Here is a 14,460-nt window from a genome sequence, read left to right as displayed (position 1 = left end):
TTTGTTGAGCTGTTAGGGTCTACAAATCGCAACAAATCTCTCATAGTTCGATCTAAAGCTTCAAAGCAATGTTTGTGCATCATTGGAGCTTCATCACAAATTATTAAACTCACCTTTATCAACAATTCAGCTAAATGACTACCTTGTTTTATATTACACATTGAGTCTTCATTTTTTGCAATTGGTATTACAAATCTTGAGTGTGCAGTTTGTCCACCCGGTAACAATAAAGAAGTTATGCCACTTGATGCAATATTTAAAACAATTTTACTTTTAGATCGCAATGTGTATGATAATGTTCTCCATAAAATTGTCTTTCCAGTCCCACCATATCCGTACACAAAAGACAAACCACCTAAACTACTTGAAATGTGTTGCATAACAGTATCAAAAATAACCATTTTCTCTTCTGTTAATTTTGAACACAACTCTTTTTATTCTTGTTTTAAAGACTCACAATCATAGGATAATTCTTCAAAAATCAATCTATTATAACCTAATCTAGAATTATCCATGTTTGGTAAAGGCATCGCATGGAAGTCTTGTAATGATTTATTTTGAAGTTTCAACAGCTTTTCCAACTCAATTTAACCAAAATTCTTTATATCTTCTTCTGTTAATACCAAATATGTTACCATGAAAACAAAATGTTTAACGAATTAAATAGGAAAAAAGTTATTTGTAGTATTAAAATAAAAAGTTGTTTATAGTATTACCATGTTGTTATAAAATTATTCTTTGTTTGTGTTGAGCATCATCACACAAATGTTCCCAAACCTCATTCCAAACATATTCAGGCCCAGTTATACAACTTGATGTTATTAGTATCACAAACAACTTCCTCATTGTAAGTGTGATTAGAAAAGAGAAAGTAGGAAGAAGAAAAAAAGAAAAAAGGAAAAACAAATAAATCTGACAAAAGAACAAAAAAAAAATTTAAAAATAAATAAATAAAAAGTGTATTTGAAGTCAGAGTGGCCGCCAGCTGGCGGCCACTCTGACGCGCCCCAGCGGGCGCGTGGACAACACGCGCCCGCTGGGGCGCAATGTTGCACCCAACGCGCGTGTTGGGCGTTTCTTTTTTTTCTTTCTTTTTTTTTTTCTTGGTTCTGACATGAACTCAATGTTTGCAGGAGAATTATCTTCTCTTGTTTTTGCCTCTACATCAACTCATTGAAGCAAGGTAAAGTTATTACACTGACATGAACTCTCCAATCTCCGCAGATGGAGATGCTCTTAGTAGCAATTTCGACAAACGACGAGATTGAGTTTGTTGGCAATGGATTCCACCCTGACTCACAAATGACTTCACGTTAGGATAGCCCCACCACTCTTTATATGTTATTCTCTTTTCCCCTTTTTTTTTATTTTATTTTTGGGAGGGGGAATTATAGAACACATCCCATCACTTTATATCAATTATAAAAATAAAACGAGTTAATTTTAATTATTATTTTTTCATTATCGCATTTTTTTTTCACTTTTTGTCATTGAGTTTAACATTAACCAGATTTGATCTAATTTTATGTCTAATCTTCATGATTTCATTATGAATGCTATGATAGGCCAACATCTTTAATTAGAATAGAATTCGAACTTGTGACCTTTCATTTAGAATGATAACAATGATGTCATCAAACCACAAAATATTTGGTAATGTTTTCTCATTAATCACTGAAATATGTATGAGAAACACTGTAACCTGGTATTCATTGTATCTAGAAAAGATGGGAGATACTACTTTTTTAAAAATAAAAATAAAAAATAAAAAATTAGAGTTAATTCTATTTTTTGTCCTAAATATGTATGAGAAACGTACATATGGTTTTTTTTGTCCTGTATAAGACGAAATGTTTTTGCACAACATGTCAACAATTTACTATAAGATCATTGTACTTTTTGCAATTTGATAGCACTAGTACTTCTTGCATCGCACAAAATAATTTAAAACGGATGCAGGAACAGCAATGTATTTAAAACATGTGGTTTTCCAACTTAACAAGGTCGGAAGAATATGAGATGATTTGGATGTAAACTAGGTCGGGTGTAAACTCTCAAGATATCATATTAAAATTCAACAGATACTTAAAGATAATTTCAGACATGGTGAGCCCAACGCACAATTCCAGTATAAATTTTGTGCCTCAGTATTTATGCCGCCATAAAGAAACCATGCATCATAAGAACAAGTACCATAGTCATATTCATCAGTGAACCCCCATGATATGAGGAATCACTAAATTTTATATTTTATTTTATTTTATTTTTCTTGTTTCTAAACTTCCAAATTCCTTTTAACAAAGTGTTGAGTTGAAAAAGGAACAAATATGAGTGAATAGAAATATAGAATATTGATAATCTAAATCGCTTTAACTCAATCATTATTGCATGGACCATAAATAAAAAGTACATTTTTAATATACTAAAAATACATTATTTTAGAGTACATTATTTAAGTACTGAAAGTACATTATTTTATATATACTATCAAATAATGTACCTTCAGTACAAAAATAATGTACTTTTAACATAATAAAAATGTACCTTATATTCATGGTCCACTTAGCTACGTGGACCACGGTCCACATAATAATTTGCCGCTTTAACTCACCTGGGCCGCAATGCCAGTTCCACCAGGACGTGGATCATAAAGTAAAATCCTTTCTGGAACATAACGTGCATCATAAGGGTTTACACACTCTGAAGCTATGTCAGATGTATTGCAAATTATATACCTACACGAGAAAAGGTCAGGAAGTAATGAGAGAAATGAACCAGTTGTTATATTTGTATTAAACATCTTTAATCTCTTTACTAAACTATAGATTTCATCCTCAGAAATTTCAACTGTCAGAAACTCACAAAGGAACTACATTAAGAATGGCATGACAAGCAGCATGTAAACCTCCTCGAAATGAGTAATTTAAGGCCTCGACTGTTTTCTTTATTGTCTCAGAGACTGGAACCCAGACAGCCTGTTTTGTGCATGAAAATAAGAATATCTATAAAAATTAACCAGAGAGTGATAACAAGGATAACACACAAACTAGAGCAGACGCCTGTCTATTAGCATTCACCTGGGATTCATAAGAGTAGTTTGGAAGTGACAGTTCAATGGTGTCAAAAACTTGGTTGCTTTTTTTCCATATTCGGCGAAAACCAAACCAAGTAGTGGTTACTCTGCAAAATTGTGCTTGGGCAGTTGTTCTTGCAAACTGGATATTGGACCTAATAGCAGTAAAAGAGCCAATAGGTTAGCTTACTTCACTGACATCAGGTAATATATTGTTTGGTAGTAATCAATGGAAAGAACAATATAAACCCCATAGTGAAGTTCATGTATGACACAAATAGGAATTTAACAGCATAGCTGAAATTCTAAAAATTCCAGTAAATAAAAGCATATTTAGCAGAAAGCAAGCACAATTAATTAGCATTAATAATTCTAAAGAATATTTCAATCAGATCTTGGAATGGGGATATGTACGCATGTATGCACTTTTTCTTTTTTTTAACAAAGAAATGGTTTTAACCAAACATGGAATAGTTTGACGATATAAAACAAGGTAGAAATGGGAAGATGTTTTCTTTGACGCTCTGCATAGTGCTTAAGATAAAAGTCCACCCATTTTTAATTTGATTTTGAGTGATGAATTGACTAGATTTTGTAAGAAGACGTATCTTTTGGACAATTTAAACCTCCAACCTACACCTCAAAATGAAGTTCCTACCACTATCCTGTTCCCGATCTTTTCAAAGCTACAAAGAACCTGCAAGGATCCTTCATCTTGCTAGGTTTAGGGAAGGAAGACAAACACAACCTTAACTCTGTTTCAAAGCGGCTGTCTTTGTAGCTTGAACCCACAGCCTGATTCTTAATGGGTGACATTTGTCCAAGACCAACACCTAACCTCTAAATCTTCCACATAGTAAACTCAAAATAATGGACCAGATCAAGAAATTATGAAATTATGCATTGATGGCAGTGGCTATTGTGATGGCAAGAATGGTGAAAGTAGCTGTCAAGTTTGGTGGATATTTGCAAAGGTAGTATCAATGTGCAATTTTCATTTTCTTTGTACTGTGATTGCAAGCAATTGAGCTGTTCAGTTTGATTTAGGTGCTAAGCATGCATTTATTTTAATGAAAGGTAATTCTCCATCTTAGAGTCTAGCACATGGAAACCAACACCAATATACACCAAATGTAGAATGAGATGAGAATTTAACTTTTCAAAAAAGAAAAAATTTAAGACATATGACTAAAAAAGTAGTGCATATGCAATTATGCCTTGATCTTTGCTTACAATGTTACCCCCAGTGATATGAATGTCAGTGTAGTCACGAGTTTTTGTGTAATATTTCAAGTCTGCTTGCTGGCACCAAGCAATTTTACTTGATAAATCCAAGTCCTTTACAAGATAGGTCTTTCCTTGATTCATATAAACAGCCCCTTCATAAACCTATAAAAACCAAATACAATGGAAATGATAATGTGAAAATAAGGGAAAGGACAGAGACCAATATTTGATAGCATTAGGTTGGGGGAATATTAGCCAACTTCCTCCATATTAGTATATTACAAAAGAAACCATAAAATTATTTCTTTCTTTTATCTTAAAAATATTGTATGAAGTTGTCTTTAATGGGGATATATTACATATTGCATATATTGGAAGTCTTAAATGAGCTTGAACTCTTGAAAGTAGTAAATGGTATATAAATTATCAATGGTCCTGGGCAGTTTATTAAAGCATATTAGCCTGTTCAAGAGGAAAAAATATGTCAAGGAAACAAGGGAAAAATGTCACCACTGAAGTAAGCCCTAACAAAAAGTTTGCAACTCCTTTACCTGGAAGAATGCCCTGCTCTCTTCAATTTCTTCTAGAAGTTCATTCTTTTGCTTGTCAATGACTTTATATCGCTCAGTTTCAATTGCTCGAACACTTACAGCATTTGAAGGCATTTTCTGAAAAGAAAAATGAGAACAATAAAATGAACTAGCTTGAAATTGTGCAATAGTATCAATACTTCAACTGAGTAGCAAAAGGAGATTAAAACTATACCCAAAAATAGTATACCTCATGCCCGATATAGCTCCAAATTCTAGCACTAGAATCACGTGACACATCAGTATTCAGATATCCTTTATTTTTTAGTGTCATTACTGCAGCTTCAAATCCAGGACCAAAATACTTCTTGTCATGTTGCAAGCTCAGTGGGTGTTCAAAAGCAGCACATGTCAGATGCTGTTCAAGCACCTGTAGAGATAAGGCATTCAAGAAATTATGTCATTTCCAAATAAGAGTATTAATCAAGTAAGGCATGAGATAAATAGAAAAGAAAACAGTAAGACCTAAGGAGAAAAACCTGTTGGTTATTAGCATCAACATGACAACACTCAATTGGACTCCTGAACAGTTTGTTTGGGAACTTCATGAAATATTGATCCAAAGGCCCTTCAAAAGCAACATATATAGCAATTGAAGGCTTCCCCCTTCTCCCTGATCTTCCAGCTTGTTGCCATAGACTAAATGCAAAAGGCAGAGAGGTAACAAGTACACTAAGATAATACAGTAATATGGCCCAGAGCAGAAAGAAACTGAGCTTTTACCTAGATATACTACCCGGAAAGCCTAGATGTAGAGTCACATCAATGTGTCCAACATCAATTCCCAATTCAAGAGCATTTGTGGCAGCAATACCACATATATTACCGCTAAAAAAGTCACGCTCAATCCTTCTCCTATCCTGCTCCATCAGGTAACTGTTGTCAAACCATCCATTTTAAATGAAAAACTAATATGGGCATAGTAAATGTAATCAATGTTGACACAGAAGATAACTAGATATAATCAGTACACATATAAGATCTAAAACTTTTTTTTTTTAAATGTATAGGGGTTAAATAAGGAAAGTTTGGATTAAGTAACGTGATTAGAATTTAAACCCTTCTTGTCTATTTTTTTTAATATATGAATACGACAAACAGAAGAATCCAAATAGTTCTTTGAACACAAGCTTGACTTTTAGGAGAAGAAAGGGGAAAAAATTGTGCTCCCTCCATTGCAAAAAGGTTGTCTACATTTCCTTTATGATACCTCCCAAATATTGTCCACTTTCCTAGAATAAACATCACAAATAGTTATACTTTCTAACATTAACCCTTGATATAGAAGAAAAAATTTAAAACTCATCTACTTCTTATGGGCAAAAGGGGAAAAATTTTAAAGTCATCTACTTTTTATGGGCGCAGATTACGAGTGCTACCTCCTAACAGATTCTTGGTCAAACCTTGAGCTCAGATAATGGGGCAGAAATGGACTGGCCCCTTGTGGTGGTGGGTGTGGGACTTGAAAATTGATTCAACACCCTTACATTGAGCTTTGATGATGGGCCAACATTGACTGCAATGTTTTACATTAATGCCCTCTAGGTTTAACATTGTTAGATGCTTCAATCAATGAGGGACTAAAACTGCCACTTCGGTCATAACTGGGGAGTCAAAGATGCACATGGCTATAACTCAAGATTAAGTACTGCTGGTATATCTTAGGGACCAAAAATGCCATTTTCTCATCTATTAATTAAAGACTTATTAAGTAGTTTTGATGCTTATGGTGACAAGTTTACTTTAAAAGAAAGATTAAATCATAGTAGTTAATAGTGCAAACCTCAGCTACATAGCCTGCTCGATAGGCACAGATAGCATCAACTAAGTGAGGTGCTGCTTCCTGAAGTATCTCGCGTCTTATGATAGCCAGGCATCCAACAATATGTTATGTTCCTTATAAAAAACCAAGTGAAGGTAATGAATTTAAGATTATTTCACCTACGTGTAGCTTAAGACAAGCTCACAAAGTTTGCGTGTTTTGCAAAATGCAATACAACGAAGACCGTGCTGCACCATTTCAGCAAAAATGTATGATACCTCCATTATAGGACTGCACAATGGCTATAAATTGTTAGAGATAAAGGATTTCTTTAGAAGAGAAACAATTTAGAAGTATTTATGCATCTACCAAAGGGTTATTCATCGCCAATTGCATGAGTAGATTAATGGCGTGATATCATTCCAGGACTTGAAAAATATACACACAATTCTATATTTCCATGTTCTGGTATTATATTCTAATGTGACTTAAAATCACAATTTTTCCAACTGTAAAGAAATCTACCAACTACAGTGTGAAAGACTTCAAATATTTTTAAAAACAAGGTTTTTGTTAAGAACAAATTTATCTGACTCTAGTTACAAAGAGTAAAGATACTTGGTTCAGTTCTAAAACAAGTTCCCTCAACTATAACATGGTTGGTCATCACTTTACTTTTCACATGTTGAAAACATTCATTCTCATCAGTTACATAACAGCAACATTAATGTTTTCAGTATAGTTCTAAACTTCGACTTATACAAATTTTATATGCCAAACTACCTTATTCAAAATGAAAAACTCCAGTTACTTCATTTCCAAATTCCTTGCTCGTACTCCTACTCTTTTGCTTACGATCATTAAGCACATCATCAATTCTTTTAGAAAGTTCATATTCATATACCATCTTTATTTGCATGTGGATTTTGCCTAAGCTAACATGATTTTCTTGGTCTTTTTTTTTTAAGTAGTATGGAAATTTAAAATGTAAAGCAATTTAATGAAGTGTACAACAAAAGGAATTTAGTCAAGAAAGAAATTACCTTGATCTTCTTGCAACCTCACTTCTATCAGTAGATTTGTTAGCATCTGTGCTCTTCCTACTTCTCTTTGAAATCTATTAATGGGCAAGTGCCAAAAGTGAGACTACTCAATAAAATTACCAATTGAAAGTGGATTAACAGAACATTTGTAAGGGCTGCACCGTTCTCAGACACAAAGGAGGATTCCAAAGCACAAAAAGTTTAGGACCAGAAGGGCTGCCATCGTTCTGAATCAACTCTAGTGCTGGCAGATTTGCAAGTTCCTATACATAAATAACATTTTAAATGTTTACCAATATGAACTGTCATCAGGAGAGTATAAAATTGTTTGCACAAATGCAACTGCCCCTGTTACAAGTTTATTTTATTAAAATACAAAAATATAATCCACCCCTAAACAAGTATTAGATGTATCTTCCTGTAAAATTGATTTTCTTACTTCTGGATGAATCACCCCAAAAAGTTGAAAATTCAAGATTAGAATATGAAACTGAACACTATACCAATGAACTATGAACATCCTAGCAATCAGTGACAATACTGAGACATTAACAAATTTATAATGAACAGTTAAATGAATTACTACCTTAGCATGATCAACAGGGTTTGCAGAAGTGGCAGTAGAAAATACAAAAGAAGGATTGCTACCATACACTGCATGAGAATTCATCAATGGATGGGTTTCAAATTAATTGGAAAAGCATAGAATAAAAGGAACTGAAAAATTATGTAAACTAAAATGGATGATTACCATGAGAGCAGAGTCGCAGAAGCCTTCTCAAAATAAGAGCAGTATGACATCCAAAAGCACCCTTATAAGCATGAGCTTCATCGATAATAATAAACCTAAATTAAAAAAGGAGAAATTAAATATTAATTATTATGATTATAATAACAATAATAAGTAATAAATAATAGAAACAACTATACTTCAAAGTCTTAAACTGACCAAATATTTTATGAAGAGTTAAAGAAGCATTCCAAGAGGAAAGGAGTCAAAACTTCACTTGCATGGAGATGTATTGAGAGATAAATGTGCATAAACTTTCACCTTAGATTAGACAAAATCCGCCTAAATTGTCCATGAAATGGCAAGATAGATACATGTAACATATCTGGATTTGTAATCAACTGCACATTAGGCAACGAAGAGTTTAGTATTCACACACATAAATGGAGGAAAAAATTTGGATGATAAGACCTAGAGACTCAAAAGATCTTGAGAATAAAGAACAAAAATGTTTTGCTACCTAAAAATTAAAACTTACTGAAATACCAGTCTAGCATTTTCGCGTAGCCACATCCTATCTGTCTGAGAAGTGTCTCCATCATATACACCAATGTTTAGGTTATGATCAAACTCATTCGTCATATTTAATAAAGCTCTCAGCTGATCTTGTGCAAGAGCCTGCAATCAAAAAAATCTCAACCTTGTAATAAAGTCATGATCAGTTAACCATTTAAAAAAGACACCGCAAAGGCAATAACCTTAGTTGGAAAGAGGTAAAGTGCACATGCTGACAAGTTCTGGGATAATGCTTCAAGAACAGGAAGGTTGTAGCAAAGAGATTTTCCGCTGGATGTCATGGTCGCCACTACTACATCTTTACCAGCAAGAGATGCCTGAACTGATTCAACCTATATATATATATATATATATATTGCAGCAATTAAAAGATGCCTGGTAAACAAAAACTAGCTCTGCTGTAGGGAAAATTTATACTTTAAGGATAGTGACTTACCTGGTGGCTATATAACCTAGTAACTCCAATATTTTTTAGTGCAGACTTAGTACATTCTGAAAGCCCATTTGGAATCTCAACATACTTAGCATTCCGAGCGTTTATCTCTTCAAAATGAACAACCTGCAATAGGAATGTATAGCGCTCAGGACCATCATCTATATAAAGTAGATACTAGCTACTGATTACAAGGTCCAGAGAGATCTATAAACTATCACCCAAAGAGAAGGAAAAGAAAAATGAGAGAACTACTCTTCTCAAAGTGTCAACAGATAATACAACATAATGCAAATAGGAAAAAGAAACAGGAAAAAGTGGAGAACAAGTTAAACCTGTCCTTTAGATCCAATTCCTCTTCTAAGATGTTCCAACATTTCGATAGGAAGCAAGGGGTTTGTGTCCTTCATGTCAAAGCAGTCATTGGCAAAATTAGTATTCAAGGAATCAGAATTAGATTAGTGACGGATCATAAAAGATCAGAATGATTATGTAACAATAGCACCAGAAATATTTAACACAGTGCAAATAGTCAAAAGATCACTACAACTTTAAACACACAACAATAAAATAATAATAATAATAAACTAATAATAATTGTTGAGAGTCCCACATTGATAAAATAAGAGAGAATATATGGGTTTATAAGGCCATGGGTTAGACTAGCTAATAGGTTGGATTCAATCTTTTAGTGTGGTTTGGCCGATGTGCATTATAGCTCAGTTGAGTGACCCTGGCCCAATCTTAGATTATAACAATAATAATCATTACACTCTTCACACAGATGCACCCCCAAGATCTTGAAAGAAGAAAAAGAATTGCATAAAAGGTGTGGATATGGTGTGCTAGCTTTTACTACCATCACAAGTTCAGAAAAAGGCGGATATGGTGTGCTAGCTTTTACTACCATCACAAGTTCAGAAAAAGGCCCTATCACGAAGGTCAAAATTTTAGAGGGAGAAAAGGTAGGAGCAAGCATAATTGATACTAAGCATTTAAATCCTATTAAATGGTAATTTAATATCCATGTGAATCTCTGAAATGCATAGAAAGTAACAGAAAAGAAAAGCCCAATAGCATTGATATTAAAATAGAACCTTTACCCATCACCAGATGCTAATGAAAAGATGTAGGTAATAGTAATGCAGTAATGTGAATGTCGACAAAGATGACTTCGTTTTCTAATAAAATATGTTTTTTCCTGCAACCACAGCCACAGTCTGACAAAGCAAAGCAAAGAAGAGAGTACAAAATGAGCCCTACATGACAAAGTGCTTCAAAGGAATGAGACCTCTCTGTTTTCACTTTGCTCCCACTTGCAACATCATTGCACTGCTTCACATATTGAAGGAAATCTTCCAAGGATAACTTGGAAAACTTGTTGCCATCTTCAAACTGCATGATAATAGTTTTGTTATTTATGAAGACTGAAATGTTACTAAAACTGTGTATATATATATATATATATATATATATATATATATATATATATATATATAAAGATTTTTCTGCTAAGATCAACAGCAATATCGCATAGGGAAAAGTACATCCAAAACAAACCGGAAATCAGATTTCAGAAGAGTAAAATCAAAATACAGATGCCTCTTAGTAGAGAGGAAATGCTTTTTAGTTTTTGCAGTTTTAACATGCCAAAGATGTTGTTGCACAATAAATTTATTTCACTACCTTTATCTTTCCTTCTAAAGCATTGGCAACAATATGATGATAGAGAATTGAAAGACAATACTTATACATGAGGGGTCTCAGAAGCCAAATAAGGAAGAAACCAGAATAAAGGAGGCAAATAAACACAAGGAAAAAGAATCCCAAAATCAACAACTAGAGACAGTGATAGAAAAGCCAAGAACATTACTTTCTAAGTGTTCTACAAAGAAATGCATACAAGAAACCACAACAGATTTTAGCACATTATTGAGATTCAAGTTAACTGTAAATGAATAAGTAAAATCCAAGGACACCAATGGTTACTTCAAATAAAAGGTTCCAGAATAAACAGGCATACCATTAATGATCTTATGACCTTCGAAAGACTTGTTTTGAAGCACTCTTGCCTTTTCTTCATTGAATTGACAATCTTTGATGGCAGGATGCATTTTATAGCAACTGAGAAAACCAATTGGGGTTCAATGCCAAAGGAATCACTCATCAATATTGAAGCAATTTATATGGAAGTAAGATCTACATGAGGGGAGCAATAAGCTTACTCTCATGATGATCTATCTGTTCAGTTGAAGTTTTGACAATCATAATAGCATTGGTAGAAGTTATTGCCCCTTTAGAATTATCTACAATACTTAAAACCTGTAACACAAATAAGAAAGTATGTTCTGGAGCAATGTGAAGTTATTTTAATGACCTACATTGTATCTCATAGAATAACAGAAGATTAACCTAATGCTTTAAAATAACTTTCGAAATAAATAGTGAACTTAGATATATATCCACTTAAAGTAGTATAGCAGCAACCAAATTGTCAAAATAGCCACCATAACCCAACAAAACAAGTACCTGAGGACAGAGGTCAGAGAGATGCTCAACATCTGTTATACTGGCTTGAAATCCAAATTTACCAAGTTGATCAAGTGCTTGCTTCAGAGAACACAAGGTAACTTTTCCATGCTGAAGTTGAAGAACAGCAGAATATATATTTATGAAAGAAAATAATTTCATTTTACTTTTCAACCATGATGGGCACAAGCACAAATTGCTTTTTGTTAACCGCAGATTCATCTCAGTGTTCTGTCTGTGAACTTCATTACATATGCAGTTCCCTGAACTTGGATCAGTTAAACAATTAACTGAGTCTAAAACCATAACAAATTTAGATGCCTGTTCATCTATACTACTGCTAGGTGACTGCAGTATGTCAAATATGAGCTCATCTGTAGGTTGTTCTGTCTTATTAGATACGGATTTTAACTTGCGTTTTCTCTGTGAAGTACCACTGGAAGAAACATTGGCATTTTGTGCTTGTCTATTTTCAGAATTAACTGACTCTAACTCAATATCATTTTGAGTTTTATTGCTAATTGTGCTGCGCAAAACTGATAGGTCTTCCACCACATCACGCCACGTTGACTCAGATTGTTTTGAAGTTGCAAATCTTGTCATAGCTGGGGATGTAGCAGATTGCTCAGTCTGCTGTCTATCCTTCTTTGCAAAAGGAACAAGAACCAAAAAATCCCCATCACCAATTGAATAGCTGCCTAGCTTATTCTCTACTGCCAATTTCATCCCCTAATCCAAACAATACAAGGGAGAAGAAAGTAAAATTCATAAGAATATGACTCCACAATGAGAAAGATAATTTCCAAACAGTACCAAGACTCTCTCTCTCTCCATCCCACACAAAGCATTAAATAAAACGAAGTAAAATAAATTAAATAATGAAGTAATCTAATTATAAATAACCATAAAACTTGCACTATACCAAATACATGAATTTGTGTGTGTGTAGGTTGATATGTAAAGATTCAAACTTCTTAATGTAGAGTGGTAAAAAAAATATGCTTTCACCTAACAAATTATAGTGAATTTTACTTTTCATCCTCATTGTTTTGGCCGGCGGTGATTCAGTCCATAATATTTGTTTTTTCAGTGTCAATTTAATTGTCATTATTTCAAATAAGGTTTTCAGTGGTCTTTCCTTTGCAATCACGGAAAAATTTCCATGAAGATAGTTGGCCATCTCACATGAAAGGAACAAAAAAAAAAACTTACATCTTCAAAGTGGCAGAAAAGTAAGTAGATTTGAAAGGCTAATGATTGAATTTATATTGAAAAAAAAAATTAGGATGGAATCACAACCATTGAGGATTTAAACTAAAGTTTACTCTAACAAAATATATGCATTTTGTACGGAGGCTGCAAAAAATATGCTTTTCTTTTGGGTTAACTACACCATCGCACCAATCTAAACACAAGTATCCTATACACCAACAAGCATACGGGGAAAATATTAACATATGAATGCAGAAATGAGAATGGAAGATGCGCAATAGGGCTACAGGAATGATGAAATTGCCTTGAAAAAGAGATGGAAATTGGGGGAAGAAGCCGCGGGTGTAAAGTTCTGCTTGAGAATGAGCTTGAGTTGTTGAACAGTCAGGTCCGGCGTAACGGAAGCGGCGGTTGTCTCACCGGAAAGACTCCGCACTTCGATTCTTCGATTGCAGCCATCCGCCATTTCCCCACAAGGGCACTCCAATCCCTTACTGTGCAAAAATACACCGTTTGTATAGAAAACCTAGGATTTGGCGCGGGATTGGGCAGTTGGTAGGCTCCGCGGGCCGGTCTGAAGTCTCAACGATTCGCGGGTTTTTAAACAAGTGACCAGAACCGTTCCAATTATGAAATCTACAATTCCGAGCCGATTCAATGGTTCCATTGGTCTGCAAGTATTCATATCTCCTGAGTACACACTACATACTCTCAGATAATAATTGCATATTTTTTTCATCATTTAATGAAAAAAATATATGGCTATTTGATCGAATAAGGATAATGATGTTTTTTTTTTTACATTTCTTAATATAATGGTGTTTTTTTTAAATATCATAACTTTTATATCTATTACTCAATTATACAAAGTTTAATGCAATTTATTCAAATCTATTCATGCAAATAAATATTTGCTTGTTTGTGTATGTTATTCTTGATTTTTGTTTTTAAAATTTTAATTTGCATAATTTATTTTGAATAACTGATTTTTAGGAAGTATGAACCTTTTAATTTATTGCGGCATCCTTAATTGCTCACGAGTTCAATTTTGTCAATATTATCTTGACGAAATCTATTGCACATGATTTTACTATTGTAATTTAACTTTCTTGTGTAATTTACTTATTTACATAGTGCATACCATTTAAGTAGTGGCTACGGGTATCCTCCTCACCCATAAAAAATATGAGCGGAGAATGTATGATTCTCGTACCTAAAAGTCACGAGTTTGATTCTTATTTATTGCACAATGTCTTTCTACTGCAATTTGTCTCTGAAGTGTGAT

The 14,460-nt window shown here is 33.7% G+C and overlaps 1 protein-coding gene across 1 annotated transcript; it reads right to left on the bottom strand.

The window, feature by feature from the left end:
* Positions 1 to 2,947: 2,947 nt before the first annotated feature.
* On the bottom strand, positions 2,948 to 13,871 carry LOC115996739 (uncharacterized ATP-dependent helicase YprA-like). Its single transcript, XM_031236116.1, has 23 exons — positions 13,480 to 13,871; positions 11,964 to 12,692; positions 11,660 to 11,756; positions 11,458 to 11,558; positions 10,698 to 10,829; positions 9,770 to 9,838; positions 9,438 to 9,560; positions 9,184 to 9,333; positions 8,972 to 9,103; positions 8,747 to 8,826; positions 8,447 to 8,541; positions 8,282 to 8,349; positions 7,857 to 7,958; positions 7,696 to 7,769; positions 6,836 to 6,943; positions 6,674 to 6,749; positions 5,614 to 5,750; positions 5,370 to 5,529; positions 5,081 to 5,260; positions 4,852 to 4,968; positions 4,307 to 4,462; positions 3,078 to 3,228; positions 2,948 to 2,975 (listed from the first exon to the last, which is right to left on the bottom strand). The coding sequence occupies exons 1-22, from the start codon at positions 13,639 to 13,641 to the stop codon at positions 3,121 to 3,123; spliced, it is 3,156 nt and encodes a 1,051-aa protein (XP_031091976.1). The 5' UTR covers positions 13,642 to 13,871; the 3' UTR covers positions 2,948 to 2,975; positions 3,078 to 3,120.
* Between the last annotated feature and the right edge of the window lie 589 nt (positions 13,872 to 14,460).

Source organism: Ipomoea triloba, chromosome 11, assembly GCF_003576645.1.
Source record: "Ipomoea triloba cultivar NCNSP0323 chromosome 11, ASM357664v1".
Classification (NCBI taxonomy): Eukaryota; Viridiplantae; Streptophyta; class Magnoliopsida; order Solanales; family Convolvulaceae; genus Ipomoea; species Ipomoea triloba.
The sequence above is the reverse complement of the archived record's forward strand: the minus strand, read 5'-3'. Positions and strand labels throughout refer to the sequence as shown.